The sequence below is a fragment of the Pteropus vampyrus genome, unplaced genomic scaffold (genome assembly GCF_000151845.1).
Source record: "Pteropus vampyrus isolate Shadow unplaced genomic scaffold, Pvam_2.0 Scaffold363, whole genome shotgun sequence".
Taxonomy (NCBI): Eukaryota; Metazoa; Chordata; class Mammalia; order Chiroptera; family Pteropodidae; genus Pteropus; species Pteropus vampyrus.
The window spans coordinates 1441768-1458341 of NW_011889144.1; the positions used below are offsets into that span (position 1 = coordinate 1441768).

The 16574-nt window shown below is 43.4% G+C and overlaps 1 protein-coding gene across 8 annotated transcripts in view; it reads left to right on the forward strand.

The window, feature by feature from the left end:
• TFDP1 (transcription factor Dp-1) overlaps positions 1–16574 on the forward strand; it is a 45287-nt gene that overhangs the window by 14020 nt on the left and 14693 nt on the right. For 5 of the 8 annotated variants that reach the window (XM_011379533.2, XM_011379530.2, XM_011379531.2 and 2 more), the window contains exons 3-4: positions 5552–5618; positions 16030–16136. In XM_011379533.2, coding sequence (XP_011377835.1) covers positions 5552–5618; positions 16030–16136 — 174 coding nt within the window. Of the gene's footprint in view, positions 1–3956; positions 4020–5551; positions 5619–16029; positions 16137–16574 lie in introns of all 8 variants that reach the window. The other 3 variants (XM_011379528.2, XM_011379526.2, XM_011379527.2) reach the window with 1 other exon arrangement.

Sequence of the window (16574 nt, forward strand, 5' to 3'; positions counted from 1 at the left end):
GGCTCTATCCTTTTTGGCCAATGCCAGAAACATTAGTCCTAGCTCTGTTTTATCCACTTTATTCTTTTATCCACTTGGAATCCATTTTTTATTTTTTATGTGATGAACCTTAGCTCTAACTCAAATTATTTTGCATAATGATCCATATCTCATTGCTTTGTAATATCACTATGGCACTCTTTCTGTGGCAAGGACAGAAACTCATGGCAGGTGACTAACAGAGGAAACAGGCCGGTGCATGAACAAAGTGCAGGAGAGTGAGCTGCATGGTCACCAGCTTCTTTACCAGTCTCTTAGTCTGTTCTCTAACAGCTTACTCAAAACACCACCTTCAACTACAACATTGTTACCCCATAGTTTCTGTGGGTTAGGAGTCTGGCTTCAGCTGCACTGGCCCAGCAGCCCAACACCCGAAGGTGTGGTACCCCGAGGTTCTGAGTGGCTGGACTGCATCTGGGTTCACTTACCTGGTTTTTGGTAGGGTTCGGTTCCTTGAGGGCTATTGGCTGAAGGTTACCCTCAGTTCCTGGCCATGTGAACCCCTCCATGGAGCAGTTCACATCAGAGTGAGTGAGCCAGGGAGGAGAGACAGACGCAGAGAAAGAGAGAGGGAGATATAGAGGGAGAAACATGAGGGAGGGAAGGAGGGAGAAGGGAGAGAGAAGGAGAAAGATGAGAGAGAGAGACAAGTCAGCAAGACAAATCGCAGTTTCTTGTGACCTAATCTGGCCTTGGCAGATTTGGTCACCAGGTAAGGCCACACACGAGGGGATTGGGCAGGGGGGTGAAGTCCTGCAGGTGGAGGTCCTCCTCCCTTCCTGGCATTGCACACTTCCAGGCCTGCAGGGCGCCCACTCTCAGAGCCAGCCCCAGGCTGAGTCTTGGACCTGCAGAAGGTCATCCATGGCTGGGCATATTGATGGTGCCACGGGCTGTCTGTGTCCCTGTCTTCTCCGGAGTCTGAGGGAGGGCTACTCGGGAACCAGAGGATGGAACAGGTGGAGGGTGGGTCTCAGAACGAGCCCGTGGGCACTGTTACCAGGGAGGCCACAGGCTCTGCACAGCTTTCATATTGGTCTTGCTGTTTGGATGTTTGGAGGGTTGGTCTGCAGGCCTTTCAGTAATCTGTTGATTCTCACCTTATTAAGATCACCCCTGAAACTTGTAGTATTGATTAAAGTTTTATTTATTATGCAGTTTAATTTCTAGTATCAATGTTTTCTAGTCAATAACATGGTATGCATCCCTCTTTGAAGTTAGGGAGTTTTCTTTTTGGTTCTGCATACTTTAACATTGTTCCTGGGTAGTTTCTGTTTTTACTGTTACTGTGAAAGGGACTTAATTTTTATCTTTTATACCAGGTTATTGCTGATGTAAAGAAAAGATATTGACATAATACTAGACTTTTCTAATGATTTTCATGAGGGCCAATAATGATAAATTTTATCTTCTTGGCACCTTGTCTGATTGATACAGGTACCACCAGATAGCACTGAGGTGCTCAGTTTTCCTTTGTAGTTCTCGAAGTGCTTCTGACCATTCACAGTTAATCAGGATGGTGGTCATTGATGTATGCATGTGTAAACTCTCCTTCAGAAAGGAGCCCATTATGATACAAGTCAGGAGTAGACAGTGACCTTATCAGATGCATTGCTGAGGCAGTAGGGTAAGCAATAAAGGTTTCTAATATTTACATTTGTGGAATCGTCTCTTACATGGTCATTTGCTGATGTTTTTGTGTAGTAAATATCAATAAGAGATTGTTTTGTAGTTTTCTTTTTCTGTAGTATTTTTTTTCAGGGTTTCATGTCATCATGCTTTTTAAAATCTACTCTTCCTTATTTCTTTGCCACATCTTGTTTTCCTGCTTCTGTCCTTGGATAACACCTGCAGTCCAGTTGGCAAACTACCTGGCCTACCTGTTCTTGTGAATAAAGTTTAATTAGAATGCAGCCTTGTCATTTTGATACTGCCTGTGGCTGCTGTGGTGCTGCAGCAGCAGAACTGAGTAGTTGTGGCCGAGACCAATGACCCCCATGCCTAAAATGCTGACTGTACGACCCTTCAAGAGGAGCTTTTTGACCTCTCTTCTGAGCTGGTGGACCTATTCAGTCTGGGGTTCGTATTCCTTGCTGCAGTGGTTTTCTTTCCAGGTGATGTCCTGCTCTTACAGGGCTTATAGTCTAGTGGGGAAAGAGGCAATCGAAAATAAATTAGTAACCTGTACAGTAAATTAGAAAGTGTTCAGAGAGGACTAGAGTCAGAAGGCTGCAGGAAGCATGGGGGCTGCACCTGGAGGAGGGCGGTGAGGATTGGGGCTACTGAGAGGTGTCATTTGATTCTCCTGAGTTATGCCCTGCCCATCTCTTACCAGCAGCTAATCATCCCTTCTTTCTCACTGGACTCTTCCCATGTAAATAGGCAGCTCAGACCACCTTCCTTCGCCTCCCTGCCCTGAGATATGCCCTGCTCCTAGAGGTTTCATCCCTCCAAAAGCCTTCTAAAGGGGTGTGGCTGGATAGGTGGCCCCTGGTCCCAGGTGCCTCTGTCTTGCTTGAGAAGTTTGCCCTTTTTCCTGCGGGCAATGAGAGGGAATTACAGCAAGTGCATTTTAGAAAGAGAGGGACAGGTTGGGAAGGAGAAGACTGGTAGGTGATTCAGAGTGTGGGGGAGACGTGCTGGGGTCCTGGCCCTGTGGATTAGGTCAGCCCTCTCTTGGGGCAACTTGTGAAGCTGTGTGGTCATAGCACCCTTCTTTGGTCTCCCACATGTTAAATTGATTTGCATTTCTAAAGCCTAGAATATGATAAGCACTAGTAAAGTTTGCTCTAAATTAAGTAAAATTATTCGATTCTTTAGTTTTCATTTTTTATTGGTTCTCATCTTTTTCTAGAAATGTTATGTATTTTGGGAACATGTATATTACAGTTATTGCTACTATTAACAGGATAGTTTTAGTTAATATAAGAATAACCAACTTTCCTTTTCATTAAATATGAGCATAAAAGGCTAAATAAAGTTTTTTAAAGAAAAATTAAGGTTATGGCAAATGAGTGCTTTTGCTTTTGGTTTATCTGTTAATATATTTAGCACTTCGATGTTTCCTTATAGGAAGCTGAGTTTGCATCTTAAGCATAAAGATTTTGTAGTAAAATAAGTCCAATGCACTTACCTTAAAATTAATTACAATTTCAGTAATACCTTTTAAAAAATAAAAAACCTGCATTTTGATGCTTGTTATCAAGTACCTGCAGGTTATAGCCTCTGGGCTATAAGATGTAAGGAAGAAACTTGGTGGTGTAACTAATATCTTTTCCAAGTCAGTATTTGTGGTTGTGTGATTGAACTTGTGTACTAACTGTAAACTTGTCAGAAGGACTTCATGTTGGAAACCCCAAAGAGGCTGTAATGGGATCCATTTTAGTATATCCTCGTGCTGATAATCGTGTTCCCGATGGTCTTATGTGTTGCATGGCCTTGGACTATCCTACTGTCTCAAGAACTTGTGGAGATGAAACAGAGCCGGGTCCTCATTCATGGCCCACATACTTAACAGCTCATGGAATCCTCAAGTTCTGAAAGGAGAAATTGAACACAGTCGGAGTGTGGTCCTGGCAAGCTGGGCCTGCCGAGGAGAGAGCAATAGCATGGATACTGAGGCTGGTTTGCGCCCTGCATAAATCTTGTTTATACTAGCACTGTCATCAGCGGACAGATCTTTGAAGGTGTTACTAATAACCACTTACCAATGACCACTTTTCAGCTCGCCCGGGACCTTCCTGTCTTGAGCACTGGCAGTCCAGCGCCCCAGGAGCCCTCAGAACCACCTTAGTCCTGGACATACCAGGATGTTTGGTCACCCTGTGTTTGTAATTTGAAAGGTTTGCATGTCACACTGTAATTCTTGAATGGGCCGTGGGGGTGGTGAGGCTGGCGCTGCTGTCCCTGTTCTGCAGGTAGGAGTGATGGAGACTGAGACTTCAGACTCACCCAGGGTTATGCTGCACGAGAACCAGCAGGTGGGTGTCCTGGGAATGAAGCAGAGCAGATGTGGACAGTCCTCTGCAGATGACAGGCCAGATGTCGGGACTCGGTGTCTTATAGTTGACTATACATAAAGCAAATCAACAATAGTGAGGTTTTTTCCAGGAAAGATGACAGTAATTTCCTACTATAGTTAGTTGGTTCTTGCGTGCTTCACCATTATCAGCCAGTGAGGTCTTCATTAGATTTTTCAGTTGTCCTTTGGGGCTCATGCTCCACAAAGGGATGGTGTTTTAAGAGAGCACCATTATGAGAAGGATGAGGCTGTAGTTCTGGGAGTTGGGGATGGGTTATGGGCGACAATATTGATAACCTTCCTATGTGTACCTGAATTAGCTTGTGTAGGTTTGAGACAGACCAGCTTCTCTCCTGAATTCAGTGTTGTCATAAGTGGTTCTACTGTAATGTTCTTAAAGGGCTGAGGCTTTGCCCAGCGATGCTAGTGCCATTGCGGTCTTCCCTGCATCAGCCACTGCATAAGGAAAGTGGTCCCAGGTGGAGCTGTGAGCCTGCGGACCGGGTGGAGGCAAATGTCTGAAGATGCCGTTCCCACATGTACCTTGGAACAGGCAGAGTGTGTCCCTGGTTTGGGTTGGTCTTCAAGCCCACAGGTGATTTCTCTTATCTTCATAGAGAGCAGAATTAGAAAGAATGGGGATTCGATTTGGGAAAATCTATTGTTTTGTATCTCTGGAAATTTAAGAGTAGGATGAACCAGTATGGGAACTGGTTTAGATTAGTCATACATAGAAGCTAGTTGACCTTCAGAGTCTCTTCTGCTTTGCTATAGCAACCTTCCACCTTGCTGACCAGATGCCACTGTAGCTCACTTATTCCCAAGGTTCTTGCTCCTTACAGAAAGAATTTGTAAAATGTTGTTTAACTAAGATCAGGAAACCTAGATAAATTATTTTGGCCATGACCATTTGTCTTTGACAGTTTGCAGTTGGTCATATTACATCAAGAAATTTGAACCAAAGCTGCATGTAACTGTTAAGGTTTGCTTTAAAAATACATTCAGCAACTACCCAGTTAATGAAAAGAAGCATTTTTTTTTGTTCTGAGGCTCTGACCAACTTGAAGTTCTTTGCTCTGTTCTCAGGCCACATTACCTGTTCACTTTCAAGATAGTTGAATGAATTTTCATGCCCACCTGTGGTATGCCTCTGCCAACCTCAGACATTACCATGTGCTGATTTAATAAATAAAAAGTATTTCATTAATATCTCAAGGGCTAAGCTTTAAGGCTGAAATGTTCAAATGATCTTATGCTCATTATCACAGCCAAGTAAATAACTCATGGGCTAAGGTGGCCCCATGTGGCTCCTTGCACTGAGGACCCAGGCAGTTCCCCTCATGGCTTTCTGTAGTTGTTTGCATAATGGTGACCGTTTTATCTTTTTAATGTGTTATTTTATACCACACTCTAACAAGGATGGTGTGATAACAACTTTAGCTTTGTCACTCTATTAGCTGTTTTTATAATGACTATTGTTGCTTTCTGCAGGCCGGTCTAATTGAAGCCAATGGGGAACTAAAGGTCTTCATAGACCAGAACCTTAGTCCTGGAAAAGGTAAGGGCGCCTACTTTGGAAACATGAGTTTGTTGATAAGCGTGCTAAGTTTGGTGTATATATGAATTTCTCTGATACGAAAGTCCCTTGTCGACTATGGAAACCCCCCTTTAGGAGCTCTCTTGCCTGGGGGGCCCCCAGATAGACTGGGGTAGAGTAGCATTCAGAACTCAGTTGGACCCGACCCACCACTTGCACATAAACAACAGTGGTTCAGTTTATTTGGGTTTGTAAGTCAAATACTATTTGCAGAACTTCAGGAAATATAGAAAAGTGTAAAGAAGAAAACACAGGTCAGTTGTATTCCTTCTACTTCATGGCTGGGGGCGGGTGTGTATGCTCTCTAGGAGTTTGCTCTGTGGCCAGCCACACTGAAGCATATAGAAACAAACTCCCATCTAAGGGATCACTGTGCGGTGCACACCTCGTGTTCGAACAAGTATCTTCATGTCAGTAAGCCATGTGTGTATCTTTAGTAGTTCTTTGGAGATCAACATTTTTCTGTATCACTGGAATTCAGGGAGGATGAGTTAAAGCCACTTTTCCCAGGGGTCCCACAATTTCCCATTTAAAAGTGACATATGGTGAACTTCTGAAAACATGTATTTTTGAGCATGCTGGTTACTTCCTCAGATAAAGCCGTAGACATGGAATTGCTGGATCAAAAAGATGGACCTTTAAAGTGTTGACTTGTGACGCTCAGCTGATTATAAAGCTGTGTTGGTGTGGAGCTTTGATAGCAAGTTTGTGCAAGCCCATTTTCGTGTAGCTTGTTATAATGTTGAGAGAAGACCTGTGGGAGAGCCTGCTTCATCTTAAGGAGATTTTGTTAGCAGAGCTGGATGATGTCGCTAAGCATGGCTCCAGCTTTCATGTCTGTTTTTTCTGTGTCAGCCAGGCTGGGGGCCGAGAAGCCTTGCAGTGTTAAGGTTTAATTCTGTTTAAGGATTACTTCTTTCTTTTTTTTTTTTTTCCTATTATCATACATAAAATTAGCTTTTTACTCTAAGAATGAGGCCTTAATAAGTGATCTTTTGATGCCTACTCTGATAACCTTGGGGAAATCTAAATCTGGTGCTGCACCCCCACTTGGTCTTCCTGCCATGTCCCAGCCCCTTCACGTCCATCTATTGCTGGACGTGAGTGCTAGACAGGAACCCATCCATCTCCTTCATCCACAGCCCCACTGACCAGGTCCCCATGTGACTGAGCAAGTCCTGCGTGTCCTGGTCTGGTGAGCTCATACCCTGTCCTCTGTGTTGCATTGGGACTTAACAACCTTCAGATGCTCATGGAGGCTCTGCAGAGCCTTGCGCACACAGCCGCATGCTGGCCACCCTTGCTCTCTGCCTGTACCCTGTTCAGGGCTCAACTGATCGCTCCTCCTCTCACACCAGCCACCTTCCCCTCTGTACCATGGCTCTGGGCCTCTGGCCCATGCCTGCTCTCCTGGTTTTCTGGTTCTGGAATGTCTTGGGCAGAGCCCTGCTTTTCTGTGATGCCTTCCTCTTTTTCTGTCTTGTCCAAGAATGGAGAGCCCATTGAAGGATTCGTTGCACACTTTTCTAACTTGATATCTTGCGAATGCTAATTTTGGTATTCACAGGTTGTTGGGGTGAAAAATTCAGTGTAATTGGGCATTTAAATAATTTTCAGAAATTTGAGGCATGCCATTTTCTATTAAAGTGATAAAGCAAAAATAATAATGAAAAAAAATCCACAAACTTTACTCCCTTGGAAATGATGGAAGGCTTGCATTCTGGTATTTATTTCAATTTCCTCTATTGTTTGGATACTCTCAAGTAAGCTTACTTATGACCACACACTGGCTGTCTCATTTTCCTTTCCTACGAACCAATCTGCTTAAATTCTACTGAGCTTAATTGTGAACCAAGTAGTTGAATTGGATGGATCGAGAAATAATAGTTTCTTGACTCTGCTAAAATATTTTGTTGTTAGCTCCTTGCTCCATTTAAAACACTTCATATCCCTCTTGGGTGTGGTCTGGCAGCCCTGTAGCCCCCTCTTACCTTGTGAGTTCTTCAGTATGTTCTTCCAGCTGTATTTGTCCCACTGTCTTTTGTCATGCTGGTCCTGAAAGCTCTGACATCGGATGCCTCCGACTGTTGCCTATGCCTCCCTTGTTCTCCTGACCAGGCTTTTTCTGGTCGCATGGTGAGCGTTGGACTTGTAGAGCCACCCTTCCATGGGTCTTCAGGCTTTTCCCTTTGCTTCAGCAGTTCTGTCAGGACCAGCGCGGCCTCCTGGGCACTCTGGGCTCCTTGCCTTCTCTTGAGGCCCTTCCCTTCTACCTCTCAGCAGTGTTTTAAGCGAGAGAAAGCACACAGTAACATCTTCACTATCCTGCTCCCCAGCTCTTCCCCCGCCCACACAGGTGAGTGCCGCCACATTTCTCCTGCGCCTTCCAGGGAATTAGGGCTTGGACATGGAGCAGGACAGGGCCACCAGGCCACTGCCCTTGTGCACTGACAGGGTTTCAACAGCAGCTCTCTTTTGCTTATGGTTCAGCAGTTTTAAGGATAATTTCAAGCAGTGTTGTACTAACTTGAGTTGTTCACTTTGGGTTATTTATTAGTATTTTATTAGTTGAGGAGCCCCACGAGTGTCACACTGGAATGTCATTTGATTCAGTGGTTACTAGGGGTACTTTCTGAGGAGTAGTTGGCAAAGGCTTGTGGTCATGGTAAGTGAGGCCCGTGGTGAGTAAGGCCCACTGTCCCAGCACAGGCTTGTCCAGGAGCCCAGGTGAGTGGTGAGCAGCATGTCCCAGAGTCAGTCTCTCTGGGGTGACTGTGAAGGAGCAGGAACTGGTTCTCACTGTGGAGGTTTGGGTAGTAAGAGTAGGATGGTCATGAGGAGGAGACTGAGGCCTGGACCAGGATAGAGACTGGGCCTTCCAGGGTTAGAGACCAGTGTCACTTTCTGCTCTGCACCCCGTACCTGTGGGGCCAGTTTATCATTGCTCTGAGCCCCATGCTTTAGGAATTCTGGAACAGGCCAGCACCTGAGTATTGTCACTTTCCGAGAACCTTGCTACCCTTGATTGAGAACCTGCGACATCCTGAGATGAGGCCAGACACAGCATCCGGTTTCCGCTTCTTCTATTCCTACTGGAGTTCTGGCTTTGACTGGGTCCTGCTGCGCTCCTGCTACTGGCTCTGCCTCTCTTGCCCCATTGAGGTTCTCATCCTAGCTTAACTCCCAGTTTCAGCCTCCCAGCACCACCCTGCTCCTGGCCACTTGCTTCTTTCCTTGCTGTTGCGTTTCCAGACCCCTGTAACAGCCAGGGTTCTCCAGAGAGGCAGAGCTGGTAGATGTCATGTCTATGAAAGAGGTTTGTTTCAAGGAATTGGAGTGTGTGATATGAGTCTTGACAGTTCTGATATATGCAGGGTAGGCCAGCAGGCTGGAAACAGGCAAGAAATGAGGCTACAGTCTTGAAGCAGGATTCCTTCTCGGAGAAACCTCAGATTTTCCTCTCAAGGCCTTCAGCTGGTTGGATGATTATCCAGGGTGATCTCTTTTACTTAAAGTCAACTGATTGTCGATGTTCATCACGTCCACAGCGAGCTTCCATAGCAGCCCTGGGCTAGTTTTCAGTTGGATAAATGGGGACTACTGCCTCAGCAAACCAACACATAAAGTTGATCATCACACCCTTCAAGACTCAAAAAGCTCTGTTTCTCCCCAGAAGAATGCACTGACTCATAGCCATTGCATCCAGTCTTTGAAAGCAAGAGGCCCGATACAGAGTTTTAGACAGTAAGTTCAGTGTGCAGTTTTAATTGTGGCAGCCATCTAGGTTGCTTCTGATTATTTGCTCATGGCCATAATGCTGTATGAACCTTTGCATGCACATTGATTTTCAGGCTTTGGGCAGACACTTAAGAGTAGAAACTAGGTTACATGGCAAATGTGCGTAGCTGTAGCATTTTGTATCCAGATGTTCCACATCCTTACCAATGTTTGATGTTGTCAGTGTTTTTGACTTTATGTGTCCTACTTGGTCTTTCCTCTTACTCTCTTCGTTCCTGTGGCCCCGCACTGCTGGAAGGAGTCTGTCCATGGTGCTTTGCTGGCCACCAAAGGCCCTTCCCCTCCCTGGCATCTTGTCCCTGATAAATTCCTGGCCTGGCCCGTCTTCTCACCTATGTTTCTCATGGTTCCTACTTGGGTCTTCTCTTGACCAGACAGCTATGGGGTTCAGGCCGCCTTTCTCTACCACTGAGGTGCTCATGCACCCTTCCCGACTGTCTGTTCCCTGTTCATCCTCTGCACAGACCTAACCTGGGGCAATAGCTCAAGTTCCATGTTTTCTGTAATTTATCTACGTTTCTGTCTGCACTTTGTCATGCTTGCTGCCTTTTCAAATTGAAAAGTTTTTATTGTACAAATAAATGCTCGCTGAAAAGTGGGAACACTTTTCAACACCTGGTTTCCATACAGGTAGTGCTTTGAGACATGGAGAGTCCTCTCCATGCCGTTGTGTAACTTCAGTTTTTTCTAGCTGGGCCATTCGTATCAGTTTCTAATGCCACCTTTTGTTACCTGGCATCTTTTTAATGGTGAGCTGTAATACCTGTTGACTGATTACTGACATAAACCTCTCTTTTTCCTGAAGAGCTCTGAGGCCCTGTGGACTAGGTATGTGTAGGTTACTGTCTTCAGCTTATGGGAGGCAAGGCCCATCTCTACACACACTTGCTTTAACCTGAAACATTGCTTCCTACATTATCATCCATGTCTAACTGATGAGAGGGCATTCTCCTGTGATGTGTCTTTCCCCCCAGTTTCAGTATTGTCTCTCAGCTTTAGAGTAGGGATCTAAGGCATGAGAGATGAAAATTTAACAAAGACGTGTGGCCGAAAACTTAGTGTTCCTTTATAATTCTTGAGACATGGTAATAGCGCCTTCCCACCATCCCAAATGTACACACACATGCACATACACACTCACATGCATGATGGGTAAATTCAAACTGCTCTTTCTGCAGCATTTGGGAGTGGAGAGCCCAGTTGTAGGAGGAAGTGGAAGAACTTTTGGTTGGCCCCTCCAACAGTTGCCCTTCTGGGGAGTGTGGAGCAGAGGCATCAGCTTCTTGTCTCCTCCCATTCTCTGTTTTAACCTAAAGAACATTCATTCATTCATTCATTTATTAACTTTTTAAAAGTTAAGTTTATTGGGGTAACAGTGATTAGTACAATTATATAATTTTCAGGTATACATTATAATTTGACATCTGTATATTCTATTGTGTGTTTACCACCCAAAGTCCAGTTTCCTTCAGCTACCATATATTTGATACCCTTTACCCATGTCACCCTATCCCTACCCCCCTATATTTGACTCCCCTTACCATAGCTACCTCGCCCCTCCTCCCCCACTCCCTGCCCTCAGTAACCACTAGTCTATAGTCCATGTCCATGAGTCTCTGTCCTGTTCATTTGTTGATTTTAGGTTTATATCTCACATATAAGTGATATCATGTGATTTTCAACTTTTTCTGTCTGGCTTATTTTGCTTAGCATGATTATCTCGAGGTCCATCCATGTTGTTGCAGATGACAGTATTTCATAACTCTTCTTATGGCTGAATAATATTCATTGTATAGAAGTACCACAGCTTCTTTAGCCAGTCATCTATTATAGGACACTTCAGTTGCTTCCATGTTCTGGCCACTGTGAATAATGCTGCTAGGAATATCGGTGTGCAAATATGTTTTTGGATATGGGTTTTCAGATCTTTGGGGTAAATACCCAGTAGAGGGATTGCTGGATCATATGGTAGATCAATTCTTAGTTTTTTGAGGACCCTCCATACTGTTTTCCATAATGGCTGTACCAATTTGCAGTCCCACCAGCAGTGTATGACGGTTCCTTTTTCTCTGCATCCTCTCCAGCATTTGTTATTACTTGTCCTGTTGATTATAGCTATTCCAACAGGTACGAGATGGTATCTCATTGTGATTTTGATTTACGTTTCTCTAATAGCTAGCAATGTTGAGTACCTTTTCAAATATTTTTTGGCCATTTATATGTCCTCTAGGGAGAAGTGTCTGTTCAGGTCCTCTGCCCAATTTCTTGATTGGATCATTTGTTTTTTTGTTGTTATTGAGTTGTATGAGTTCTTTGTATATTTTGGATATTAGGCCTTTATCGGAGGCATTGCTTGCAAATATATTTTTTCATTTGGATGGTTGTCTCTTTACCTTGTTGACGATTTCTTTTGCCGGGTAGAAACTTTTTAGTTGGATGTAGTCCCAGTCATTTATTTTAGCTTTTACTACCCTTGCTTTTGAAGTCAAATTCATAAAATCTTCTTTAAGTCCAAGGTCCTTGAGTTTCATTCCTATGTTTTCTTCTATGCATTTTATTGTTTCAGGTCTTATATTCAGGTCCTTAATCCATTTTGAGTTAATTTTGGTGTGTGTTGATAGACAACAGTCTAGTTTCATGCTTTTTCAGGTGGCTTTCCAGTTTTCCCAGCATTATTTATTGAAGAGGCTTTCCTTTCTCCACTGTATGTTTTTGGCTTTTTTGTCAAAAATTATTTGCCCATATAAATATGGATTTACTTTTGGACTCTTGATTCAGTCCTCTGGTCCGTGTGTCTGTTATGCTGCCAATACCATGCTGTTTTGATTACTGTCACTTTGTAGTATAATTTGAAGTCGAGTGATTCCTGCAGCTTCGAGTGATTCCTGCAGCTTCGTTCTTTTTTCTTAGGATGGCTTTGGCAATTCGGAGTCTTTTGTGCTTCTTAACTCAAAGGACATTTAAAGCATAGTAGTGACATCCTTCCCTGTAAACCTTGCTCCTGGGCATGATATGATGATTATTCTTCAATTAAATGCTGGCCAAGGAGTGAAAGGGCTCCTCTTCAGAGAAGTGGTGTGGAAGTCACTTGAAATGCGGGGACCTTGCAGCTAATACTGCCAGAGGGCAGCCCTTGGGCTATGGCGTACCTCAGCTTGAGTCCCCTGAGGAGCTCCCTGCCCAGCCCTTCTCCCAAGTTTACATGAATGGCATGTCTGTGTGCGGTGAGTGTGGCTGCTGTGATGGCTCAGGAAGGAAGCTCCTCCTCCGTGCTTGAGAACTGAGAATGCTGTTCAGGCTTTTCCGGTGCCCACCAACACCGCTTGTGGGCAGCACCTGCTCTCACCTGTGTGGTAGAACCATGAAGACACAGCATGCAAGGTGGCCATGTTCTTGTGATCCATCTGGCCATGGTAGCAAACAAAATATTTGTAGCATGTTGGATGAAAATGGTAACTTTTAAAACATCAAGTCCTGAAAAATTTTTAATGTTTTGTTAAAATTATTTTTAAGAAAACACTACACCTTATGCTTTCTTAGTTGAAGATATCTTAAAAACTATAGATACCAATAGAATATGATTATTAACTATAAGTATATGCTTATATAATGTTTTTAGAATTTTCTTTTTTTGTTAATGGTTCTAGCAATTCATACCATACATATTCTTAACTAATTTTCTTGCCGAGAAAGGAATTCTTCATTTCATAAAGTTACATGTGAAATATTTTGTTATAGTTCCTTCAAAAAAGGCTGTGCAGTACATTTTATAATTGAAACAATATTATTTCTAGTGAGTAGATTCCTAGGCTGTGTTACAATTTAACCCATTTTGTAACTGAAATGTTAGTCTCCCCCCCCCCATTAAATAGATTGCATGTGACAGTCTTTTTTTGAAAAATGTGTTAAGCATTATAATTTTTATGGCCAGATTAAATCAGAAATAAAATACCATTTTATCCTTGAGATTGACAAAAAGCGACAAGTCTTACCAAGTCAATAGCTGGCAGAAACCTGGGAAACACCGGCTGCTAGGGTGTATATGTGTGTGTGACGTAGTGTGTGTGCATGTGTGTTTGCATGTACATTTGTGGTGTGTGTGGGTCTGTGTGTGCATGCACATAGAATGGCCATTTGGAGGTACTGTGGTGAATCCTGTAACACAAGGTCTTCTGGAATTCAGGTTCCCTTTGTTGCGTCCACATGAGAGAAACCAACTGGCAGAAACCCATATTCAGCAGTAGAAGGCCTCTCGTGTTAACTGCCGTGTTTTAGCATTTTTGTATAACATCTATGTATTCATATTATAATGGAATAGCAGCACAGCATTAAAGGAAATCAACTACCTCTCTCTATGGAAAAATCTCAAAACCAACATAAACGAAGTTACAGAATTCGTTCAATATATATCATTTTCTAAATTTTAAAGATTCACACAGACAATATTTAAATCATCCTTGGATTCACGGATGTGTGTTGAAGAGTATGATAAATGGACTGAATGCATCTATCAAGCCGTGGCTGGGCCCAGTGAGAGACAGGGTGGGGCTGGCCTGGGGGCTGTAAGGTTAACTGTACTGCTCAAGTCTTCAGCAAATATAATAAAATACAACAGTTAATTCTAGGTGTACTAAATTAAGACTGCAAACCAATTCTTTATATTTGAAGTTTCTCATTCAATAAAAACACAGGAGAGAAAACTCATTGGGAACAACAGATGGTGTCAGCATTTTTGTATAACATCTATGTATTCATATTATAATACATAGATGGAAGAAAGGGGGCCCTGGCCTCAATCCACTTAGGCCTCAAAACTCTGCCATTGCCCCCAAACCCTCAAGAGTTCTTCTCCTTTTCCCAGCTGGGACATAAAATTGGAGTCCCACACAGGAGCTCTGAGCATGTTATTTTATCGAAAGACCCATAACTTGTGGTTCTGGGGTGGATTGTGTTGTCCTGTGTAGTGGGCAGGTGTGACTGGACTTGTAGGTCTGACTGTGGAAGATGACCGCCTGGTCCTGTTTACTAATGTGTTGACTTCCACAAATTTGATGTACAAAGTAAGCTTTAAAATACGTCAAAAGAATCGCCTGAACTGCTGTTGTTAACAGTGACTCTCTGAGCTTCTGATCTCAAAGATCTATTTTCTTTATTCAAAATCATTAAAAGTTAGGGAATCACTGGCAAATTTACAAAAAAAGAAAAAACTCGCAATGTTATCTTTTTTAATTATCAATTTAGTATTCCTAGAAACTTGTTACTCATCTATATGTGAATCTAACTGTGTATTTTAAATCTCTTAATGTAAAATAGAATAACTTTTATATTTTGAAATACCTTTCGTATATCTAAGATGATTTTAAAAATATTTGCTTTTGGGGGTGGCTCCATAATGTAGTGGTTAGCATGTCTTCCTTACATGCAGAAGGTCCTGGGTTCGCGCCCCAGGTGGAGCCACGGACCATACCCCCTATACCCTGGGTGCACCAGGCCCCTGGTGCGCCAGGCCACAGGTGCACGCTGCGAGCGCGTGGGAGGAGATGCCCCTCCTTCAGAGATCCAGCTCTTAAAAAAGGGAGACACATAACATCTGTAGGTCAGGGGTGGAAGTGGAGGGAGAGAACTTAAGAGGGAGAAAAAATTAGTTTTTGTTAAGATACAGATCTCTGTTTTTAGAGAGAAAAGAAATCAGCAGATATACTTATTTTTTTTACAGAAAATAATTTAAATATCTGTTGGTCAAATATTAATATTTATCCAGCTGCATTGAAGGATACATATCTGTCTTACTCAATTTAGGTTATTCTAGAGAAATTATTATGTTCCTATGTAGCAGCAAAATTAATTGCTGATTGAATTTTGAAGAAGTTTGTCCTTAAAATGCCTGAATTGTAAGGGTTTTAAAAATGAAACTTTAGACTGGGCTAAATTGAAGACAATGCCTTATTGGTTATTTGGAAGTCATAATGATGCTGAACTGGGTAGAAATAAAGGAAAATGGTATTGCTGTGTTAGTCCTGTGTGAGGCCCCAGCCGCAGAAGCACCGCCTTCCTCGGGGGGCCCAACTCCCAGCTCACCTACCTCTTGTCTGCTTTAGGAAAACAAACCAGAGGGATTGAGAGCATGACCAGAACAGGCAGCTCCCCCTATCTCTTCATGTGGTGATAGCCTGGTTATCAAAATAATTCTCACCTGAGAGTATTCTATTCTATAATTGTCATAGAATTATAGCCTTTTAAGAGCTGTTAGCTCCAGAGCCTGTAGTCCCACAGAACATCCTGTAGATGGGTGACAAGGGTTTGGAGCATCTTGGTGATGTCCCTGGGGGCACCTGAGCCCCAGATCCCAGAGAGTGGCTAGTTGTACAGAAGAGTAAGCAGTTGTATCCATGCAACCCATCCCTCCTTGAACTGAGAATTAAGCTTAGTAGGGGTGTTTATAACTGACTCGCAGATGTAAAGCAGTAAAAATGGGGAAAGTAAGAATTTCTAATTAAAAGCATCATTGTCCTGAAGCTGTCACATTTAGCCTTAATTCAGAAGAGAACTAACATTTCATTTCCTTGTGTTGCAGGTGTTGTATCCTTAGTAGCTGTTCACCCCTCCACAGTAAACACGCTTGGAAAGCAGCTCTTGCCAAAAACATTTGGACAGTCCAATGTCAACATTGCACAGCAAGTGGTAAGGGGCCCCAGGAAGGGTGGGCTTGCGGATTTGGGGCAGTGGTCCTTAGGTTCCCATTCAGAGGTTGGAGCGTGAGGTTTGCCCTCTGCAGTTTCTCGTTGAAGGCTTTTCGTGCTGGGATGGTCACCTTCCTCAGAGATTTCAGGAGCATGGTGGTTAGAGTGCAGGTGCTCTCCCAGTGCTTATGTGTTCTCTGCTTGAATGGGCCCTCCCGTCTGTGTGGGTGAATGGTGGGACTCGGCTCAGGCCAGGCAGCTCCTCCTGTTGCTATGTGTTCCCCACTGGTCCTGAATCTGCTTTGACATGTTTCTTAGGTGTGACATGGAGAGCTCAGATAGAGTGGCATGGGGTTTTATGGGGTTGGCTGCACCTTGGCCTTCACCCTCCTTAGGGTGAACATTACCTGCTGAGGAAATTAGGGTGGTGTCATGTGGG